Raw genomic sequence first — 22,096 nt, 5'->3', positions numbered from 1 at the left:
AGAAACAGAGGGGACACGCGGGCATCCCAGCGTTTGGACACTAAGGACAGACACTGTTGTAATAATGCTTTGCCTAATGTATTCTTCTCTCAGCCCAAAACTGTATAGATTTGGAAAATTTGCTTGCACCCATTTTTCAGGCAAGAACACTGAGCCACGCAAAGTCTAGATCTTGTGGCTTGTCAGGGTAAGGCAGTGGGAAATCAAACCAGGAATCTATTCCCCGAAGCCATGAGACCAAGATGTAATGTACTTGATTTAACTCTGTGCTGACCTTTCATAGAGACATGTAAAATATTTCAGGGAGAGCCAGGCACACTTTTGTATGGGCAGTGCATTTGTATCTGAGTCTGCCGGCTGCATAGCCTTGCTCTGCCAGCATCTAGTCCGTCATCTGGTGCCCATAAATAGTACTAAGCATCAGCCATCCACTTCTAATGTTTACAGAGAGTGATTTCTAATTTAGCAGGTTTCGCGATTAGGACTTCAGCCTTTGCTGATTTGGTTTGTTTGTTCATTTGTTCTGAGACAGAGTCTCCTGTAGCCCAGGCTAACTTCAGACTCACTACATAGCTGAGGATGACTTTGAACTTCTGATCCTCCTGCCTCCATTACCTGAGTGCTGGGGTTATAGGTGTTTGTGATGCTGGCATAGAACCCAGGCCTTCATGCTCTCTGGACAACCGCTCTACCCACTGAGCTACCCTCAGCCTGGCTATGGAAAGGCAGTCTCTTCTAGTCCTCCAAAGAACAGAGTGAAGAGGGAGATGTGGGGATAGCTCCTCCCCCTTCTCCTCTTCCTTCCGCCTGGATTTTATAACTATGCAGAGAAGACAGCGTGGATTGGGGGGTAGAGGGTGGGAGTGGACGGCTATGAGCCCCAGCTGGCGATTCCCAAAGTCCCAATGTGGGAGTAAACTCTGATCTCTCCTGACCCTGTTGTTAATTAATGATTGAATTAAAGCCACATAACTACGCAGTGTGTCACACCTAGTGAACCCACTGTGTACATCCCAGATTGGAAACACAGACTAGGACTACCAGGAGAACAGATGCTCCTGCCTCAACTCTTGCCGTCTTTCCCGCTTGGGAACTGGAACGCCTACGTTAACGTAACCGGCAGATGCTCACACCACCCCTCGGTCTCAATCTGTCCTGCCCTGTTTGTGTTTTTACAGGCAAGAGCTTCACCCTGACCATCACCGTCTTTACAAACCCCCCACAAGTTGCCACCTACCATAGAGCCATCAAGATCACAGTGGACGGCCCCCGAGAACCCCGAAGTAAGTGGGCCCCCTCGGGGCTGGTAACCCTCAGGGCTGGTGTGCTCTGAGGTCGGCTGGGTCTCACAGGTCTTCTGTCTATGGCTTCAGCGTCTCTCCTAAAGGGATGTCAGTTAGTTCCCTCTCACTTTCTGCAGCTGGGCTGTTTCAAAGCTTTGTCTTTGACATTGAAGGGAAATCAGACAAATTCAAACGAATTAAGAACGGTTTTGGGGCTATCTGAGGCTAAGGAATAGACCCTCCGATATACTGGGAAGCTCCATGCGATCAGAAACAGTGAAGAGAAGGTTGGCCACATACAGAATGAGACAACAGAGACCTGGCGGTCAGAGTGGACAGGAAGACAGAGCTCACCGTCCATCTAGTGTTAATTTGTTAAGGCCAGAGATGAAAACTGTGAAAATATTTCTTGTAGTACAGATCTCAGTCTAGAATTGTTTAAAATAGAGACAGGGCCCTGGGGGGGGGCAGTAAATATAGAAAGATGGTCTGGAAAAAGAGCTTCTGTGAGGAGAGTGTTTAAAAGGGAGTGGGATTGTTTAGTCTGAAGGAAAGATGTCTTCACGGTGACTTAATGACTATCTTTGAGTAAACAAGGAAGTGACACTCTCCCAGGACCACACCCTGGCCCAGGAGCTGAGGCTGTAGGCAGATGAGCCCTGGATGGACACCGGCTTGGCTCCAAACCATGCCAAGTGTCCCTGGGAAATGATACCCTCAGAGTTTGGGATGTTAGAAAGCGGGGTCCCTCCTGTCCCCAGAAAGAGGTCAGGTGCTTAGAGTGAGACCATTAAGACCATGGGCTTAATGCAGTGAGTAGAGTTCCTCAGCCTTCAGGAAGTCTCAGCCTCCCAGAACCTCAGGCTCATCTGCTACAGTGTGTACCTAACAATGATGTCGTCTTCATGAGACTCAACTAGATGACGCCATGTGCCCGGTGCCATGACGCCATGAGCTTAGGAAATGTCAGGGGTCCCCAGTGATGTTTCCTTGCCTGGTCCCTTCCAGGTGACTTTTTCAGTATGGCAGCTCCATTGAGCCTCTGAGGTAGGCCCTGGGGTGTGATCCTCCATTGAGCCTCTGAGGTAGGCCCTGGGGTGTGATCCTCCATTGAGCCTCTGAGGTAGGCCCTGGGGTGTGATCCTCCATTGAGCCTCTGAGGTAGGCCCTGGGGTGTGATCCTCCAAAGGAAACCTTGTTAGCAGGACAGACATATCAGTCCCCCTGGGCTCTGAGGTAGTAGCCCTTGGGCGTGTGACTCTCTGTGGCTATTCATGTTCACTGTGGCTAAGGCATCCTTTGCTGCAGTCATGGACATGACTTCCCGTGTCTGGACTACCTGTTGGAACTGGCCGCGCCTCCATCACTTCAGCTTCCCTGAAGTGGTAACATGCAGAGGCCGCCCACACTCACCAGGAATACCCCAGGGCATGGTTTCCACGTTGGCTGCCCTTTCCTCTGTTGGCTGTGTTTGCACACTCCCTCCTCCCTTACCCCCTGCCAGGGTTCCAGCCATGATCAGACTCAGGGAATTCGGGGACTTGCTATCACGCCCTGATTCTTCTGTATGTGTGGAAACAGACGTAGGTGACACACTGCCCTCACACACCCAGGAATCCCCACAGCACTCCCTGGGTTTCAGAGTAGAAATGGCTGCTGAAGGAGAGGCTCTACACTAAGCATGGCAGAAATGCCCAAGGGTCGTGGCTCTTTGCAGAGGACTGGGGAAGAAGCAAGCCAGAGTGATGGATGGCTTGGTGTGGGGACAGGGACAGGGGCAAGGTTTAGGCTGATGCTGAGGGTGACCGAGCTCCTAGGCTGGCTCCTTTGGGTGTCTGTGGCTCTCTAACTTTAAAGCCAAAGCAGCTGCCGTCTCTAGGACAGTGTAGACCACGGCCCTGCGTGAGGAAGCATCTTAACAGGGACCCACGGCAAGCCTCGATGTCAGTCACTTTCCCACGCACAAGAAAGGCAGGCTTCCACCTTGTGCATTATTTTCAAGTGACACCCAGCTCAGAGGCTGCAAAGCAAGGGCACATGGTACCCTCGGTGCCGACATGGTCAGGACTAAACCTGTAGCAGAATGTGTCCCAGCGAGACAGCCCCCAGCCTTTCTTGTAGTTCAGGTTGTCATTCTCCAGTAACCATCTGCCACAGAGTAAGTCACACCTGTTTTCACACATTCTCAGGATGCGGCTACCTGCCCAGCCCTTAAAGACATTAGTGAGGAGAGCATGAGGGAATTAAATTCCCTGGGGTGGATGATCACCATAAGATGTTTGTTTTCAACTATCTGAAAGATAGTTTAAGAACAGAAGCTGGCTGGAAGGATGGTGGTGGTGGCAGGTGTGTGTGTGTGTGTGTGTGTGTGTGTGTGTGTGTAGGTCAGAGGTCAACATCAACCATCACCGTCTTCTGCTCTTTACCTTGTTGTTAGAGACAGGGTCTCTCCTTGAATTTGCACCTCATCCACTCGGCTAGGCTGGATGGCCAGTAAGCATCAGGGACCTGCACATGTCCATCCTCCAGCACTGGGTTACCAGGCATGTCCATCCTCCAGCACTGGGGTTACCGTGCATGTCCGTCCTCTAGCACTGGGGTTACCACGCATGTCCGTCCTCCAGCACTGGGTTACCAGGCATGTCCGTCCTCCAGCACTGGGTTACCACACATGTCCATCCTCCAGCACTGGGTTTCCACCGCATGCATACAGCCTCACCTGACTATCTACATGCGCTTGGTGGAGGGGAACATGAGTCCTCATATGGGGTGCCCTGGCTGAATAGTCTCCCCAGTTCTCACTGCCCCTTAAAAGGAGTTTTCACAAAAATAATTGTAAGAGTTGTTTTCTGTAGTTTCGATTATTTCTAGAAACTTAATGGAAAAGTCTAGCTTTCCACCCTTGTGTCTATAATTTAGGAAACCAAGGGGGTGTAGAGATATGAGCATATGTTTCTAGATACATCCTCTACGTATGTACTCCACAGTGTGACTTAACATACGTGTCTTGGTTTGGTGTGATAGGAGCCACATTGCTGAGGTGGTTAGGAGGGTGGAAGTTAGAGTTCTGATGTATTGGGTCCATCCCGGAGATGAGGCAGCAGCAGTCTTTATTTATTATTGGCTCAGGTGCCTGTGACATGTGGGATATACTCCATTAGAAGTCAGAAAGGTCAAGAAGCAAATGCCGGCTGTATCTGGGATGGCTCTGCCCGACTGTAAAGTTGCCTTCAGCAGTCACTGTTGGAGCTCTGAGATTCGGTGAGAGGGCAGAGCGGGGCCATACTTGAAGCCACCAGTAGGCAGTCTCACCAGCTGATCTTCTGGAGGAAACTTCCCTGAGAATAGGCCAGCTGAAGGGCCTCCTTGTCAACCAACTGCTTTTTAGAGGGCTTAGTCATTGTGTGACTCTGTGTGTGTGTGTGTGTGTGTGTGTGCGCGTGTGTGCGATGTGGGATATGCATGTTTATGTAAGTACACCCAAGGTGTGCTCTCACATGGAGGCCAGAGGTTGACGTCATGTGTCTCCATCCTCCCTTTTGTTTGTTTCTGTCTCTCACTGAACCCAGAGCCTACTTAGCTTAAGATTCCGGCTAGATTGGCTGATAGTGAGTCTCTAGAGCTCCTCTATCTGTACTCATCTGTGTTGGGGTCACAGGCATGTACTGCCGAGGTAGCTCTTATGTATGGATGCTGGGAAAGTAGCAAAAAACAAAATAATAACAATAATAAATTAACATGCACGTGTATGCAAAAACACATGTTAAATAAAATCTTTGTACTTGGTACACGAAAGACGTCTGTAAGCTTACGGTGATGACAAACTTAAAAATCAAGCCTGTTAGAACAGTCTGCGGCTTCTTCTTTTGATGGAAAACAATGTAGATCTTTTTCAAAACATTCTTTTCTCTCGGTAGAAAGAGCCAGTAATTATAATGACTGACACATTGTGCAATAATCAGCATTTGCCCAGCGCCAGCCACAGTGCCGCAGGCGTATTAATTTATAAAATCTTGGAAGAAACAGGTAAGGCGGTTGAGGCACAAGATAATTAAGAAGTGGACCCAAGGTCACCCAGCTAGTCAGCCAGAATGGAAGCTGAGGAATCCAGATGTTGGGTTCCCTTGACACCGGATGCCTGCATCTGAAGCAGAGATAGCATTTGAGCGTCATTGTATTGTGATTCTTGTACTTTTGATAAGGAGGGCGTGTCAGTGTGGGTGTGACTCACAAACAAAAAAGTGTGGTTTTCTTGGAGACTGCAGCCCTGTGCTTTGCAGCTGTCTTTGCCATCTTAACTAGAGGGAGTCAGTCTTCCTCTAAGGAGGTGTAGTGAGCTATCCACCTACTTCCCAACGACCAGACGCTGTCCACTGCCACATATGCCAACGATTGGCTCTGCATGTCACTGAGGTCCGCTTGGGGGCCTGGCATCAATAAGATGTGAGCCAAGGATGATACAAAACCTGTACCTCTCCTGGGGAAAAGATTAATGCAGAGACCAAGGCAGCCTCCAGGGCAGATGATTTGATGGGGATCACCCCTTCAGCAAAGGGTACCACAGGAAGTAGGCGCATAGTAGTAGTGTGGGCTTATAGGACTGTCACTGTCGCTCATGCAGTTTACAGGGAAGTGTGCACCAAGTGCGCCTCCCAGGTCACCAACACGATCTATTCCCTCTGAACCTTGGAATGCTCGAATATCAGACATGTATATCAGGGTAGATAGAATCTTGGTAGACAAAGGGAAACGGAGATAATTCCTCCTTCTCCCCAGCCCAGATGTAAAGCGGAAGAGCCAGCCCAAAGGGGACACTGTCTACTTTCCCACTCTGAAGGTATTTCAGGCAGACCGGCCTTCTGGGGGGCCTTCACCCCGGTGTTTTTTAGTCCCCACCCTGCTAACCTCTCTGACTACCTGGAGACTTAAAGAGGCAATTCTCTAAGCATTAGTGATGATCCTGCCTGAGTCTTTCCAATGAATTTTAGGATCACTTCCTGTTTGTTACATTCGTAACATGGAATTAGAGCTAGAAGAGGTTTGTGAGCATCAAGGGTTCCCTGACTCTCGAATTCAGACTCTGGCCTAGAAGGGCCCCTGGGACAACCAGGGATGTGAGCAGACCCACAAGGGAGCACGTTTCTGCCTGTGCGAACAGCAGTACTCCATCCTGACGCTACCTGGGCGGACCACAGTCCTTGGCAGTACCCCGGTGACTCTTGGCCCTGCTTCTGTACAGAAGGCCTGAGCCAGGGTGGGGGAGAAACGGGTAGCGAATGAAAGCTAAGCCATCCCTTTGAGTGTTTCTTCCCACTCGCGTCAGTGCGAAACCATATTGCTACTTAGAATACCACACACCAGTGAAGCCACAGCCTATGCTAATGTGCGCTCCTCGTTAGAAGTGATTGTATGGAGTGCTAAAGAAAAAAGTCATATAATACTGTCTTCAGCTAGGCTTCCGTTCCTTAATCTTAAAATGTGTGAAAAGATTTTGGGATCCCTGACTCCAGGACCCGAGCTTCCAGCCTGGCGCCGTCAGACCTGTGGGTGTGAACTTAGGCAATTATCTTAAGTACTTTAGTCCTCGGTTTCCTCTTGGGTCGAACTAGGCAATGAGAGGAGATAATCTCTAAATTAGTTCCCACTCAAAAGGGGTAACAAAATATTGTCAGTAAAATAGGTATATTACTTCCTCACAAATGGGGCCCCTTATAGACCACCATCCCCAAACCACCAACCCTGCATACATATCTATGTTAGTGTTCTCTCTCTCTCTCTCTCTCTCTCTCTCTCTCTCTCTCTCTCTCTCTCTCTCTCTCTCTCTCTCTCGGTTTTTGAAAGGGTTTTGTGATTTTTCTTGATATTCTCAAGCTAAAGTAACACACTTAATATCCTGCAGCCCTAATGTCCCAGCCCTTTAGCTGAGGCTCTCACGTTTGCTCAGCTAACTTTGGAGTGCTGATACCTGGCTAACTGTCCAACAGGCACAATGGCCATATTAGTGCCATGGGATCAAGAGGCTGAAGGATGGCCTACCTCCATGGACCCCTGAGAACATTTCCTGGCCACAGTATGCATTTAGAAGATGCCAGCTATTATCTGTATTTAGTCTTAGATTGTTCTGGAAAAATGAGAAAACTCTAGACAGAAACAACAACAAAAAGGGATTTGTAAATCCTAAATTTAAAAATTCATGAAGTTGCCTTAATGTTGCATTTTTGAGATGTAATTAAACATTTATGCATTTTGATTTTTTTTTTTTAACTTCAGCTTTTGTTTCGTATTTAGGCCCAGTACATTTCTTTTTTGGCATATTATGGCCCCTTAAAATACTCTGGGCACTATTCCTAAGTCCCTCATAATTCCATCAAACTTGTCCCCAAATGTCAGACTTTGTAATAAATAAATAAATAAATAACTAGCTTGAGGAAAAGTATGTCCCAGTAGCACAGAGGCTGAGACCTGCCTCATACCCAAGGTCTAACGTGTGGACCCTTCCCAGTGTGTGCACGATACCAATCGACAAGAATCTGACATTGTTCTAGAAATGACAGAACCTCCACACTGTCTGCCCTTGTTGTCCCTAGGGGTCTTGTTCCAGGAACAGCACCTCAGATACCAATTCCGCCACAGGCGTGCAGCAGCCCCGACTATCAAATGGCAGATTATCTGTAGATAACTTGTGTGCATCCTACTGTGTTCTTACTGAAATACTCCATACAGGACGGCACGGATAGTTATTAGACCGCGTTGTAAGGGAAGTCTGTACGCGTCCATGCAGGCACACTGTTTCTTCCTCAAGGATTTCCAGCCTGAAGTGGGTTGAATCCAAAAGTGTGTCAGCCGCAGACATAGGGGGCTGACTGCATTGGGCTCATGGGACTAGGATGCCTGTGGTCTCTAGCTACATCCAAGATCTGCACACTTGGAAAGCAGCTAGCCACACTTTTGGTTGTCTGGGCGTCTGAAGTCAAAGCAAGTCTCTGGAGGAGCTCTCCCCCCCTCCCCCCGTGTGTGCGTGTGTATGAGTGTGTGGTGTGAGTGTGTGGTGTGTGTGTGCGTGCGTGTGTGTATGTGTGTGTGCGTGCGTGTGCGTGTGCGTGTGTGTGTGTGTAAGACAGACACAGCACTTCTGCTATCTGTGGATGTCGCAGCCCATCCTCTGGGACACTCTGCTTTTACGCGCTTCCCTTGGTGGACAAGAGGCTGCAGCTTGTTGAAGGTCTGTGGCCGGCAGCCCTGATGTCAGTGCACCTTATAACATGTCTCTCTCCCCGTTCCCAGGGCAACCGCCCCATTTTCATGGCCACACGACTTCCCCTCTCCACTTTGAATGGACTCTTGAGTTTCCCCGAGGCTTAGGTTTTCCTGTAAGCTGTGTAGCTGGGGAAGGCCATTAGTAAAAGGCTGATACACAGTGTCTCAAAGGACTCTGTCACTGCCACACACAGACTCTCTAAAGGATTCTCCCCCCCCCAAAGTTTTGATTATATCAGTAAATCCCACCTCCTCATTTTAGATTGTCCTCTAAGTTCATTGGAGTTAATGTGAATCCGCTTCCTCTTTTCATGTGTTTTGCATCTGAAAGCTTTTTTTTTTTTTTTTAAATCAGCTTGCTTTGGAGCTACAATGGCATTAAATGGTGCCCTTAGGAAAGAGGTAAATTAGGTATAGTCTATCGGTGTCATCAGACCCGCTAAAGCACTAGCCTTTACTCAGGTGTCAAACGCCTTCTTCCCTGCTGGCTTTTCATTCAGGTCAAGTTCAATGTGTAAGGCTTTCCCAGAGAAAACTTGCTATGAGTGTATCGGACTTTCTGAATCTATGTCCACGAGTGAAAGCCAAGGTTTAAAACACATCTAAGTGCCCAAAGGGAAGTCTTTTTCCTGTGGGCTCCCCCACCCCAGCCTCCCTTAAAGTAGCACAGCGGGATTAATCTACAACTCCCCAGACCCTTATGAAGCAAGTTAATGGTGATACATTAATTTTGCGCTCCTAGGAATTCCATGTGCCCAGGTTCCATTACAGCAAGTATTGCCTGCAGCCCGCACTGCTACTGAAAAAGTTGAGCGTGCTGGCCTGTGCTGAAATGTGGGACACTGGCTATTTTATTTGCTGGGCCCTGTTCTTATTTTTGTTCCCTGTGACTGGTGAGTCATATTCTGGTCATTTGAGGCAAAAGTGTAAACATTGGTAGTAAGTCGCTTCTTAGGTGAAGGATGATGACTCTATGGACCTTTTCGGATTTTTTTTTTCCAGGTGTCTCGTTTTCACTTAGCTGTGAGTGTTTTCATGGTATTTCTAATCCACTCATTTTACAAAAGCTAGGGGAAGCACACAGCGGGACATTTTTCTCTTTACCCAACACTGCTTACAGGGTATGGCCCAAGGTTTCAGAACACAAGGGGCTGATGGGGGCGGGGTATGAGGGGAGAAGTCTCAACAGGGAGGTGCATCAGGGCCGGCCCAGACTGGCTTCAGGTCTTACCTCAGCTACTTCCTGGCTGGGTGCCTCAGTTTCTCCCCTATAGAAGGGGGCTTCCAGATGTCCACCTTCCATGTGAGGATAGAGCAGGCTCTGCAGCAAGTTACCTGACCCCACTTCCCCCACCACGGCGAGGCCATGTAAGACCCCACCACAGGGATTGCCACACCGCAAGCGGAGACAGGCATGTGAGGCGGATGCACACAGCCCAGCACACGGTTAAAGCGCACGCCACTTTAAGCACGCCGTGTTAAGGAACATGGGCATGAGTGTTGCCCTGCTTCATCCCCCACTGTTTATTCAGCAAGGGAATCGTGTGCAATTCTGCCCAGTGGGTGCCACACATGCGCCAATGCCAAGTCATTTAAAATAAGGGGCAGGGGAGATCCTGGCTTATTGGCTGCCTGGGACCTAACCCTGCAAGAGCCCATTCCCCTCCAACCCTACCTGGTAGGCGCTTTAAATCCGGAAGCAGTAGAACTTCCACAACCCCAAGCCTTATTGTGAAGCATACATACGCTGCCCCCTCTCCAGAGGACAGGACGGTGGCTCCCGATAAGCCTATTTATTGTATGTAGCTCCATTTCTCAGCAGGCAGAATGTTAGCCACCCACGTGGCTGTGACCTGCCGGTGCCCTCAAATCTAGAACTTTGTCTCAGGTCCTCTGTGAGTGTCAAGTGAGCTCTCGCCACTGTACAAGGCTTTGCCTTATTTCAGATGGTATATATGAAAGTGATTTAGTAGTGTATCAACTAAGAAATAGGAATACAGTAGATGTGAATGAGATAATAACAATTAAAAACAAAACAACCGGAAGCCTACTGTTACCTTTACAGGTACTGTGCAAGTCCCTTAGGGATTGGAAGGAAAATAATGATTGCTTTCTTACAGATAGGTTTGGTTTGGTTTGTTTTATGCTCTGTGTGTGAGTGTTTTGCATGCATGCATGTATGTATGTATGTATGTTTCACCTGCATGCCTGATGCCCTGGAGGCCAGAAGGGGTCATTGGATCCCCTGGAGCTGGAATCATGGTTGCAAACGATCGATCGTGAGCTGCCCTGTGGGCTGTGGGAACCAAACCCTGGTCTTCTGTTAGAGCAACAAATGCTGGTAACAACAGCAGAGCCATGTCTAGCCTGAAAGCTAGCTTCCTCCTCATCCTGCCTTTTCAGATGGGTGGGAACGGGGCTGTGGCTGGGGAAGGTGGTGGGTAGACCTTTAATCAGCCAGCACTGTAAGCCTGTGCTCTTAGAAACTTTACCCTCTGCCATACGCCTTCATCTCCTTATGACACCAAGAAGCAAACCGTGCAACCTTGATCAACAGTTGAGAGTTTTATGTGAGTTTGTTTTCTCTTCCAAAACCAAATAGTTTTCTTCTACGGCTGTCATGAGACAAAAACCACTGAACACAGAAGTACAGGCTGCTGTTTTCTGAGTCCATATCTGTGTGTGTGTGTGTGTGTGTGTGTGTGTGTGTGTGGCTGTGTGGCTGTGGCTTCTTTCCATGGCATCTGTCTGAGATTTGGTTCAGGGAGGTGAAATGGGACACCCTACACTCAGGGCCTGTTTCAGGAACTACAGCTACTTGATGCTGAGATTCTGGAGGCCACTGTCCCTCCCGGTCATCTGCTGACATGCTGGCTGAGGCATGATCAGAGAATCTTTTCTGTCCTGAGAGTGATTCAGCCATTCTCAAAATAAGTAAGTAGCAGAGTGCAGGCAGAAAGAACTGGAAACCGTTGAAATCTGAGCCTAGAGGGCGGGGCTGTTCTCTGTAAGGCTTCTGAGCCCTGAGCAGGGCCAGTGCCCAGTGGAAAGTCCTTAGGCCCTGCTGCCTGCCTGCCTCAGCTTCTCCTGGAACCTTAATGCTTTCATCTCCGGGTGGGGGAGTGTATTGAGGGCTTAGGCTCTTAAGGGCCCCCGAAAGCTTGGTTCTGTGTCCCCAGGAGCAGCTGAACTTGCGAAGCACCCTCTCCTGCCTGTGGCACGGACAGGTCCAGATTGGTTTTGATGAGGGGAGATGGAGAAGAGGTGGCCACCGGGTGGGGAGAGGGGTCCGAGGAAGGGTCCATCCTCCCTCCCCAAGCTGCCTCAAAGAGGCATGAGGAAAGGCTAAGTGGGGGAAATCATCAAAACTATATTTCCCATGACTTTGGCAGCATTAGAAAAAAGGAAGAAAGAAAAAAAAATCCATAAACCCACAAAGTGTTCAATTGTCCAAGCCTAATGGCCAACTTCCCAAAGCTGCCCGGTCAGAGACCTTGGTGTTAATTCCTCAGCCAACTGAAAAAAAAAAAAAAAAATGTAAAAGATGGTGTGAGTCCTGTTGACTTAATTGCCAGAGCGTTACTGAGCGCAGCTGCCTCCCTCCCTCCTCCTCAAGTCTTCTGGGCTGTTCCTCATTACCTGCCCTACCTATCTTCACGATCTAGCCACAAACAGCTTTGGTTGACCACACCACTTCCCTATTGAAAGTTAATACTGTTTGACTCATTCGGAGCTGCTTAACCTGCAGCCAAAGAAAACAAGGCAGAGAATATCTGGCTTGTACGGAGTCTGGAAAGCTCCGCGCGGCCCTGCTTTCAAAAGTCCTATACAGTAGCTTTACTATATCTCAGCTGCAGCTGCAAAGAAAATGAAGGAAGCAAAGGTAGCTGTGGGGGGGGGGGGGCGGGGGCGGGGGGAGGGGGGCGGGGCGGGGGCGGGGCCTGTCAGGCTGGGAAGAGACAACAGTGCCATCTGCCCAGTTCTGGCGTTCTCTTGCTGGGCTTAAAGTTTGCACTGTCACATTGGAGTGTTCAGAAGAGAGGCAGTAAGGAGAAGGGGCCACACACCTCACTTTAGAAGTGGTTAGGAGCTGGGACCCCGAGGCCAGCTTCCTTCCGGCAGGACAGCCCCTAGGTGACCAAGGACAAGGGCCAGCACCGTCAAATCTGGGAAAGGCCCAGAGGGGGATGTTGCCCAAGGTTGCTAGGGAGGCAGGCACACTTATCCCTCATCCTTTTCCGTGTGCTTGGGTCTTATAATGACTAGAGCCTTCCCTTCCCGTCACCAGGCAGAGACAGAACTGACACTGTCCTTGGTGTACTGTGCAGGTACATGGCCATGTTGAGGGATGCTTGGAGTGGCTGCTAGACAGGATTCTGCTCACTCACCCCTTCCTGGCTGGTAGCCGGTCCCCTCCTCGCTCTCTCTGCCACAGACTGCAGGGGCTAAAAGTTGGAGGCATCTCCAGACAACTTGAAAATAGACTTTTCTGGGAGTATGACATAAAGCCAGTGGTTTGTAAAAAAAAACAAAACAAAAACAAAAACAAAAACAAAAACAAAACAAGGGAGAACTGTTTGTTGGTTTTCTTACTAGAGAGTTCTACCTAGCATCTGGCTCTATGGCCTCAGAGCCTTGAGGCCAGTCTAGAACCCCAGGTGGTTAACCTAGAACCCCAGGTGTCATTTTTCTCTTGAGGTCTGGGAATTAAGCAAACCTGTTGTCTAACCCATGCCTGCCAAGCACTCACCTCTGAGCTGCATCCCCACACCCATTTGATCTGAGACAGAAGCCTTATGGAGAGCCCTGGGCTGGTGGGCAGACCTTGGACTAACCAGTGGGCGGTGGGGGGGGGGTTCTTTATCCCTTTTCCTAAGCATAGAGGTACAGAGATCATTGTTGATGCTGCTGGCTGAGCATCCCAGAGAAAGGACACCCTCTCACTCACCCATCCAGCCAGGTTTTACAGAGACATCACTCAGCCTTGAAAGGGCCTCCGTTTATCTGGGTTCTGTGCAAACATGCTCAGCACCACTGCTACACATGTAGTATCTGCTGGGATAGGAGACGATGGGCAGGTCACTCAGAGAAGCCAGAGGTGCAGAGCTCAGGTCACACTCTAAGCATGGAGATGGGGGTGGGGGCTTCTGGAGTGTTTGCTCCTCCTTCTCTGGCCTGTGCAGCCTGGGACTTGCCCTGCTGAAGGCCTGGAGTCTGCAGCCAGATCAGGCGCTCCTGATACTGCCTTTGCCTTGTAGCCCAGACTTCCCCATCTGTGGCCGCCTTCCCTGAAATCTCCCGGGACAGAGCTGCTCTGGTGGGCAGATATGGACAGTTACATCAGGTTACTTTTTAATTGCACTTCAAGGAGGGACCCGGAGACAATACACTCAGAGAGCTGATAACGCTGGGCTTTATAGGCTGGCAGAAGAGACCATCTTGCCATGTGAGTTCCCTGCACCTCCTCCCGTTAGGCTGGCCCTGCAGGCCACCCCCACAGAGGGCCACTTCTGGTCAAGAGCACAAACTAACCAGGCAGCCTCTTCTCTAAGCTACAATCACCTCCTTAGTCACCAGACAGAGCAAGAGGTGATGGAGGGTGATGACTACAGAGGCCATTACTCTGCTCTCAGGAAGGTCCAGGGCACCAGGGGAGCCCCACACCTAAGTCTGTTCTGTGAGCCCCGAGCAGAGAGTAATCGATGCTTTCACTTTTTGTCCTCTGAATCCAGGGAGGGGGAGGGGACGCCCTGATAGCCCATGGCCTGTGTGTTAGTTGTTGCTGTTGATTTGGCCTCAGCTACTGCTCCATATGTGGATCATGGGATACTCTGTGTGAAAGTATGTGTGTGTACATGTATATATGTGATCTGCATATGTATAATATTTCATGCAGTGTATATAATGCATATATAGAACATGTATATGTATACAGTGTTTTATGTATGTGTATGTGATATAAGCACATGGGATATACATGCATGTATATATAAAACATATACATGTGCTACATACCTGTGAGCCATATCTATATATAAACACATTATATGTGTTTGTATGTGACAAACATGTATGTTGTGATAGAAGTATGTACAGTATGCAGGCATGGTGAATATAGGAGTTGACAGAAATATGTAGGCATGTGGTGTGCAGATGTGTATAGATGCATACAGTGCACATGGTATAAGTATGTGATGTATGTGTGTGTGTGTGTGTGTGTGTATGTGTGTTACTCACTACAGAGTAAAGGCAGTAGCCACTTGGGCTGCTGGCTCCTGCCAGTGTGCTGTGCTTCACAAGAGACTTGTCCTTGTTTTCAGTGTGATGGAAGGGACAATGGGCGGGCTTTGCTGAGTGACTTAACTGAATAGGACTGTTCTTCAGGCAGCTCCACTGTCTGGGCTGATAATGTGCCTCAGCGCGTCACACGCGTTACTACACACGCTAGTTCTTGGCCCCTTTTGCCCCAAGTGAACTCTACTTCCCTCCACTTTGGGGAATGAAGGATGGGCGGTGCTGATCATGAAAGTTCTGGGCTTCCTTTTGTTGAGTTGCCGGTCATTAGTCGGCATTTAACCTTAGCCAAGTGTGTGCTGGGCACCTTAGGCCTAAGACGGGAAGCAGCAACACTGTGTCTCCCTGGACTCAGGGTTCAGTGTGCAGACACACCACGGTGACACAGTGGTGGTGTGGGAGAAGCCAGAGGCTGAGGGTGGAGCTGGGGGGGGGGGCAGAGTTCTTGCTTAGCATGCATGAAGCTCAGGGTTCGGTTCCCAGCAGTGTGTAAACCTGGTATGGTGGCATGCACTTCTGCAGCACCCCAGTGCTGGAGAAGATGAAGCAAGAGGAATTCAAGGTTATCCTCTGTGATGTAGTGAGTTCAAGACAAGCCTGGGTTTCATGACAGTTTGTCATATACACACACCCAGGAGAGAGAGAGTGGGAGGGAAGGGGAGGGAGGGAGGGAGAGCACCTAAATGGTCAGACCTGGGACAGTCTAAAGACCAGATGTCTGCCTGAGGGAAGCTAAGACACTGAGTCATGACATCCCACAAAGTTGTGAAGAAACACCATGCTTAGAGTCATCCAACAAGACCCGGCTGAGTAGGTAATGGCGGCAGATGTAATTGCCATGGGTGCTTTTAGAGCCCCTGGGAGTAATCCACCTTAGTCCTTTAATTCCAGGCTTGCAGATAAGGAGCCGAAGCAATGAAGGGACTCACTCTGGCCGCAGCGGGTATTCAGGAAGCACAGACTTACAGTGGGCGATGGGGCATGCCAGACAGGCAGCGATGTCTCCTGGTGCCGGGCTGCCTCGCAGGGGGGAGGTGGGGGGGATTACCACGCTACATTAACACCCTGGTCCTCAGAGGCACTCTGAGGTCTTACCTGCTGCACTTCCAGAATAGAATAATAACCTCCACATGACCATCCTGCTGCTCCCACATTTCCTCTTGTGGCAAGGTAGGAGCTGCCCCTCCCTAAAGAGTTCCCAGGAGCAAGCGTCTAACCCAGTGGTTCTCAACCTGTGGGTCACCACCACCAGGCAACCCTCTAGCTCCAAAATGATATTTACATTGCTGTTTATAATAGTACCAAAAACACAGTTATAGAGGAGCAATGGACATAATTGTGTGGGTGGGGTTCACAACAATGTGAGGAACTGTATTAAAGGGCCGCAGCATTCGGAAGGTTGAGGATAACCGAAGCTGTCTAGCCATAGTGGGAGAGAGTTGCACATGACTGTGATGTTTCTCTGTATATATCATGGTGTTTCTCTGTATATATCAAAGAATAAACAAGGACCACCAGTTTTCACACCAAACAAGGCCCACTAGCTTAGACTACAGCCAGCCTTGGTATCCGTGGCCCTACACATGCTAATTCATGCTACACATGCTAATTCATGCAATGGTGGATGACAAATGTCCTTTAAGACAGTGTCTTATTAAGCATGGAGAGTTTTCTTCTTGTTATTTCCCGAGAGATACAGTGTTAAAAAGGTCTGTGCACCATTTGTGTTTGTATTAAGCATGAGTAGTTTTCTTCTTTTTATTCCCTGGAAGATACAATGTTAAAAATCCTGTGCACCATTTGTGTTTGTTTAGGTACTGGGAATCACTTAGAGATGTGCACGGCTGTAGGTATGAATGTGAGGCCTTTTTGTATCAGGAGCTTGAATAGTACTGGCCTAGGAATCTACAGGAATCCGGCAATCAACACCCCACAGCGGCGAGGGCAGATTGTAACGGGTGCTTTATTCCCCAGCCCACAGCAGATCAGAGACCTGTAAGAGAAGGGGATAGTGGTGCTCACAGGAAGTTCCCAGCCTGGTCAGCGGAGCCCCTCCTCATCTCTCACACACACACTAGCCACACCAGCAGCACCCAGATCTCTCTAGAAACTGGGGTCCTAGGGGACCTTATTCCACATCCACCCAGCAAGAGTCTCGGGATGGTTCTGATATCTGCTCCGTAAGTGGGGGCGGGCAGCTAGCTGCAGATCGCCATGCTACCCTGGCCCTCCTCCTCATTCATTGGGCAAACTGGGAACACAAATGGGACAGGGACAGTGTGGACGTGCAAACCCTCTCGTGGCCTGTGACCTAGACTCAGCTGGATTGTGTGTGGCTTGTATCACTTCACTCGAGCAGGGATGGAGTCATCAAAATCAAAATGCCTGACTCTAGGCACCGTGGGCGTGAGTTGGGGGTACTGGAACTGGAGATGTTTATGGACCGTTCTCATCCTCCACCTGGCTGTGTGAGATAGGCCAACTTGGCTTGTCACCTGTCATTTAAAAGATACAACAGATTTCTCTGGCCCTTTTCTGGTCCTTCAGTGTAACACCTGCATCCTGTTCTCTTAGCATAATGGCATGATAGCAAATTGAGTGGGGTGGGGAACGAAACTACCTGTGTTCATATAACATTGGATGATCTGTATAATCACACACATGAAAATGCATTAAGGTTTACATTAGCATGCATTACATAATATCATCACATTTCTATGTATAGTATGTGAATTAATCTAAATGTAATTTCATTCATTTAAATGTTTACTAAACTGGAAATTTTTCTTCCTTTCACTTTTCACAATGCCAGAGATAAAACTCAGGGTCTTGTGAATGTTAGGGAGTGGCCTCTCACTGAGCTAGATCCCCAGTGCCTTGTAATATTTGAATACTATGTAGTATTATGTAGTATTATATGGTGTTTCTCAACATTAAATTAGCTGGAAGATGACTGATTTGCAGGACAAAAGGCCTGTCTGGCTACTTGCAAGGCAGTTCAAGGAAGGGTCACTTTAAAATCCTTGCAACCCTAGAAGTTAGCCACTGACCAACTTGAAGGAGGTGAAGCTCACTTCCTTGTCCCCAGCCATAAAACTGCAGCGATTCAGAGAAAGAATAAGCCTTTCATACCCAGATCTTGTAGCTAGCCTTGAGCTGACTGAAAGATACTTTCTGGAATGCAGATGTCATTTTAAAGGTGAATGTATAAAATTCACCTTTCCTTTTAGGAGAATCACAGTTTACACACACACACACACACACACACACACAGAGAGAGAGAGAGAGAGAGAGAGAGAGAGAGAGAGAATTTTCAGTGTTGTCGTCTGATGACTGTGACAGGACTTTAAGTATATGCCACAAACACTGGTAAACTCCTATCAGAATCACAAGCTAATGTATTGACTGGCTAATCAAACGTTTCCAGGAAAAGGTGGCAATTTACCTCATTGTCTTTGATAGAGGATCAGATGGCATCTTCCGGTTACAGCCACAGACCACAGTGGTGTCCTGGGAAAGGCACTGAGGTTTACCAAGCTATGCAGGCTTATTCCGCTCGGTTTTAACAGAAGGGACTTGACAATTGGCTTCCTTGTCTGCCATAGATGTGGAAACATTTAGGCATGCCCTGAATTTGGGATCCACCTCAGGGAACGGCAAAGATCTGTTCAGTCTGAGACAAGGGCGCCAAATAGCGCTTGCTTACTTTATTGTGCATTGCTTTATCCAGTTTTGCTGTTTTCTATGACTCTGCATGTGTAATAATATTTTGAGGAGCATTTGCTCTACAAAATGGAAAAATGTTAATAGGAGATCGGTGGGTCCCTTTCAGCTCTGTGAGTATCAGTAAGTTGCACCCATACATGGTCTTGAGGTAGCCACTGCTTAAAACGCCACTCTGGAGACGTTCACAATCAACTCCCCGTGAACTCAGAAGTCCAGGCTACCAGCACGCATGGGTTTAGGTCAGCACAGTCCTACAGAGGTTTGATCCAGCATTGAATTCCCTCTTACCCTCCAGGGCCCAGTAATCAGTAAGAGCGGAGAATGGCTTTCATAGAGAGAATTTTCCATGCTTCTGTATTTAAAATTCAGGGGGAAAATTGATGTTTTAATAGCATGCAGATCCAGGAAAGTGGAGATATAAAGCATTCTTTTTTCCCTTAGCCTGGATGTTTCTGTCGGAAGCTCCTATATTCCATGGAAACATTGCCGCTTGGCACACGAAGCCCCATGGTCAGGAGAGAAGAGGTGCCCCTGGCCCTCTGGATTCTGAATGCATCAGCACCACACCTTGGACTTGGTGATGCCTTTCATTTCACGACTGTCCTGGTGTTGCAACTCTCTAACGCCCTGTGAACACGGGGGTCAAGTTTCCGCACAGGCAGCAGCTCTGTTACAGACTCCCAGAATGCACATGGGGAGAATGTGGAATGAACTATTCCCCAACCCCAAGCTTTAAACCCAGCCTGAGACTCGGGGCTTAGGCAGCAGCTCCGGAGCTGTGCCCGAGCATTCCTGCCGAAACAGACAGTCATCAGTTAATCTCTGTAAATGACTACAATTTTGGCAGGTGTCAGCTTGGATGAAAACAGCTCACATATTAGAACTTTTTTTAAACCATCAAGTAATGAGGGGAGAGAAATAAAAATAAATAATGTCACATGTGTTGGCCACATAGAGGCTTGCCCCAAATGGCTTATTCCTGTCTGGGTTCTCAGTGACAACGTCCCGAAGTTTACAGATGCAGGTACTCTAATAGCCACCATCAGAGGCTGACCAGAGTCACCAGCACACCAAATGCTCTGGATTCAGAACACACACATACCACACCACCACACCATACCACACACACACACCACACACCACATACCACACCCACCCCCACACACAAACTGCATACCACACACACCCCACACACACCGCACACCACACCACATACCACATACACATACCCACACCACACACCATACACACCACACACATGCGCACACACATCACACTCACACACACACACACACACCACACATACACACACACCACACCATACCACACACACACACCACATACCACACCCACCCCCCACACACACACCGCATACCACACACACACACCACACACACATGCGCACACACACACTCACACTCACACACATACCACACACTCTCACACACACACCACACACACACGTGCACACACACCACACACACATCACATACACACACTCACACTCACACACACACCACACACTCACACTCACACACACACCACACACACCACACACACACGCGCACACACCACACACACATCACACACCACACACACACACTCACACACACCACACACACTCACACTCAGACACATACCACACACTCTCACACACACACCACATACACGCGTGCACACACACCACACACACATCACATACACACACTCACACATACCACACACTCTCACACACACTCACACACACACATGCGCACACACCACACACACACCACACACACATCACACACCACACACACACACTCACACACTCACACATACCACACACTCTCACACACAACTCACACACACACCACACACACGCGCACACACATCACACACCACACACACATCACACACCACACACACTCACACTCACACACCACACACACACTCACACCACACACACACACTCACACACTCACTCACACACACTCACACACACACTCACACACACACCACACACACACACTCACACACACACACACAGTGCCCCTCACAAGCTGCCACTGGTTGGTGCCTTAGGAATGTGAAGCTGAAACATGGACAGACCCTGCTGGCCCTTGCTGGCCCACGTTCCTTCTTAGGCCGTGCAGCTCTCCAGAGTGGCGTCTGCCATTCTCTTTCACTGACTGGCACGAGACCCTGGTGGCACTTAAACGGGACCTCATCACACTTTAAGTGGCTTCAGAACTGGCATTGATTTCTGTGGGAAATCCCGAGGTTTCGCAGTGTGCTGAGCGGTGGGAAGGATTCCGTCCCACGGTAAGAGGGGGGAAGAGACAAAGAGGGGGCACACCAAATTACACATACCATGGCTGACTGGCATAGAAGGTTCTAGAAAAAGAAGCTTTTGTACCACTCCTGGAGAAAGGATGAAGGCTCAGGCTCTTTTGTCCATAGACCTTAAAATACTCCGGCTCTGAGAGGCCTCAGACATGTGCGCTGGCTGAGCCTGAGTGACTCAGGGTGTTTGTGTTTGAGCCGAGCGTTGCGAGCTGTAGTTCTGAATGACAGTCCAGATTTGCCCTGGTGATACGTGGAAAGAGGGGACATTGCGTGTGAACTACACAAATATTATGCCGAAGCGTTTTTCCTCCATTTGGAGCCAAACAGGTCTTGTTAGTGATAAAAATCGCTGCAATATAGGAGGCCCTTTTTCTGGCCTGGAATTTGAGACAGTGTCAGTGGGGGGCGGGGGGGGGGGCGTAGCAGGAAGAGACGGCAAGCCACAGGGATTTGAAACCATAACACAACTTCTACAACTTGATGTTTATAATTGTAGCAATTGGGAACTGGGGGTGGGGTGGGGTGGGGTACCATTCACAGCCTTGCTCCGCCGCCCTGTGCTGGGAGCGTGGTACCCAGGGCCCTCTGTCTAGCACTGAAGGAAGCAGCGTTTTCTATGGGCAGAAAGCAGAAAGCCGGTGGCTTCTCCTGTCTTCTCGTGAGGCTGTGGGACCACTGATGGGAGACTTGAGACCCAGTCAAGTGTCCTAGGCAAATGAACCGTAAGGGTGAGCTGGCCTCTGTAAAATATGAGTGGGCCCGCCAGTCCCACCAGCCAGCCCCCGTGTGGGAGCCTGGACTCTGTACCCTCTCTCGCTTAATGACAATTTGGAAGGGGTAACGAGGAAAAACCTGGAGGCCCCGGCTTGCTGTGTCCTAGTAAAAGGGACATCCACAGACCACACAGCCCTCTCTCAGCCTTGCTTTTGCTCCTCAGTCCCTGGGGAAGTACAGTGGCCACAGCTGGCCATGCCCTTTGGGCTCCCAGGGGCCTGGCCTACCAGGAACACTGGGACAGGCCTAGGCTGAACCTTCCTGCCTCCCAGGGATATGTCCGCGAGGAGCTTCGGAGAAGAAAGCAGGCTTCTGAGGGGTCTGTCTGAAGGAGGGAGGGGCCTGGGTGTGTAGGGCCTGACAGGGCTGCTCTGTGCCAGCCTGCATGCTACCGGAAGTCTCACTCCTAGGCTGTGGGTTTGCAGCTGCACCCG

General features: G+C 49.3%; 1 protein-coding gene across 2 annotated transcripts in view; it reads left to right on the top strand.

Moving 5' to 3' along the window:
- Positions 1–22,096, top strand: part of Runx1 (RUNX family transcription factor 1) — a 215,808-nt gene that overhangs the window by 157,521 nt on the left and 36,191 nt on the right. For both annotated transcript variants that reach the window (XM_051191912.1, XM_051191911.1), the window contains exon 5: positions 1,179–1,283. In XM_051191912.1, the coding sequence (XP_051047869.1) occupies positions 1,179–1,283 (105 nt within the window). The remainder of the gene's footprint in view (positions 1–1,178; positions 1,284–22,096) is intronic.

This window comes from Phodopus roborovskii, unplaced genomic scaffold, assembly GCF_943737965.1.
Source record: "Phodopus roborovskii unplaced genomic scaffold, PHOROB, whole genome shotgun sequence".
NCBI classification, from domain to species: Eukaryota; Metazoa; Chordata; class Mammalia; order Rodentia; family Cricetidae; genus Phodopus; species Phodopus roborovskii.
Note: the sequence above shows the minus strand (reverse complement) of the source record. Positions and strands in the feature narration are given on the sequence as shown.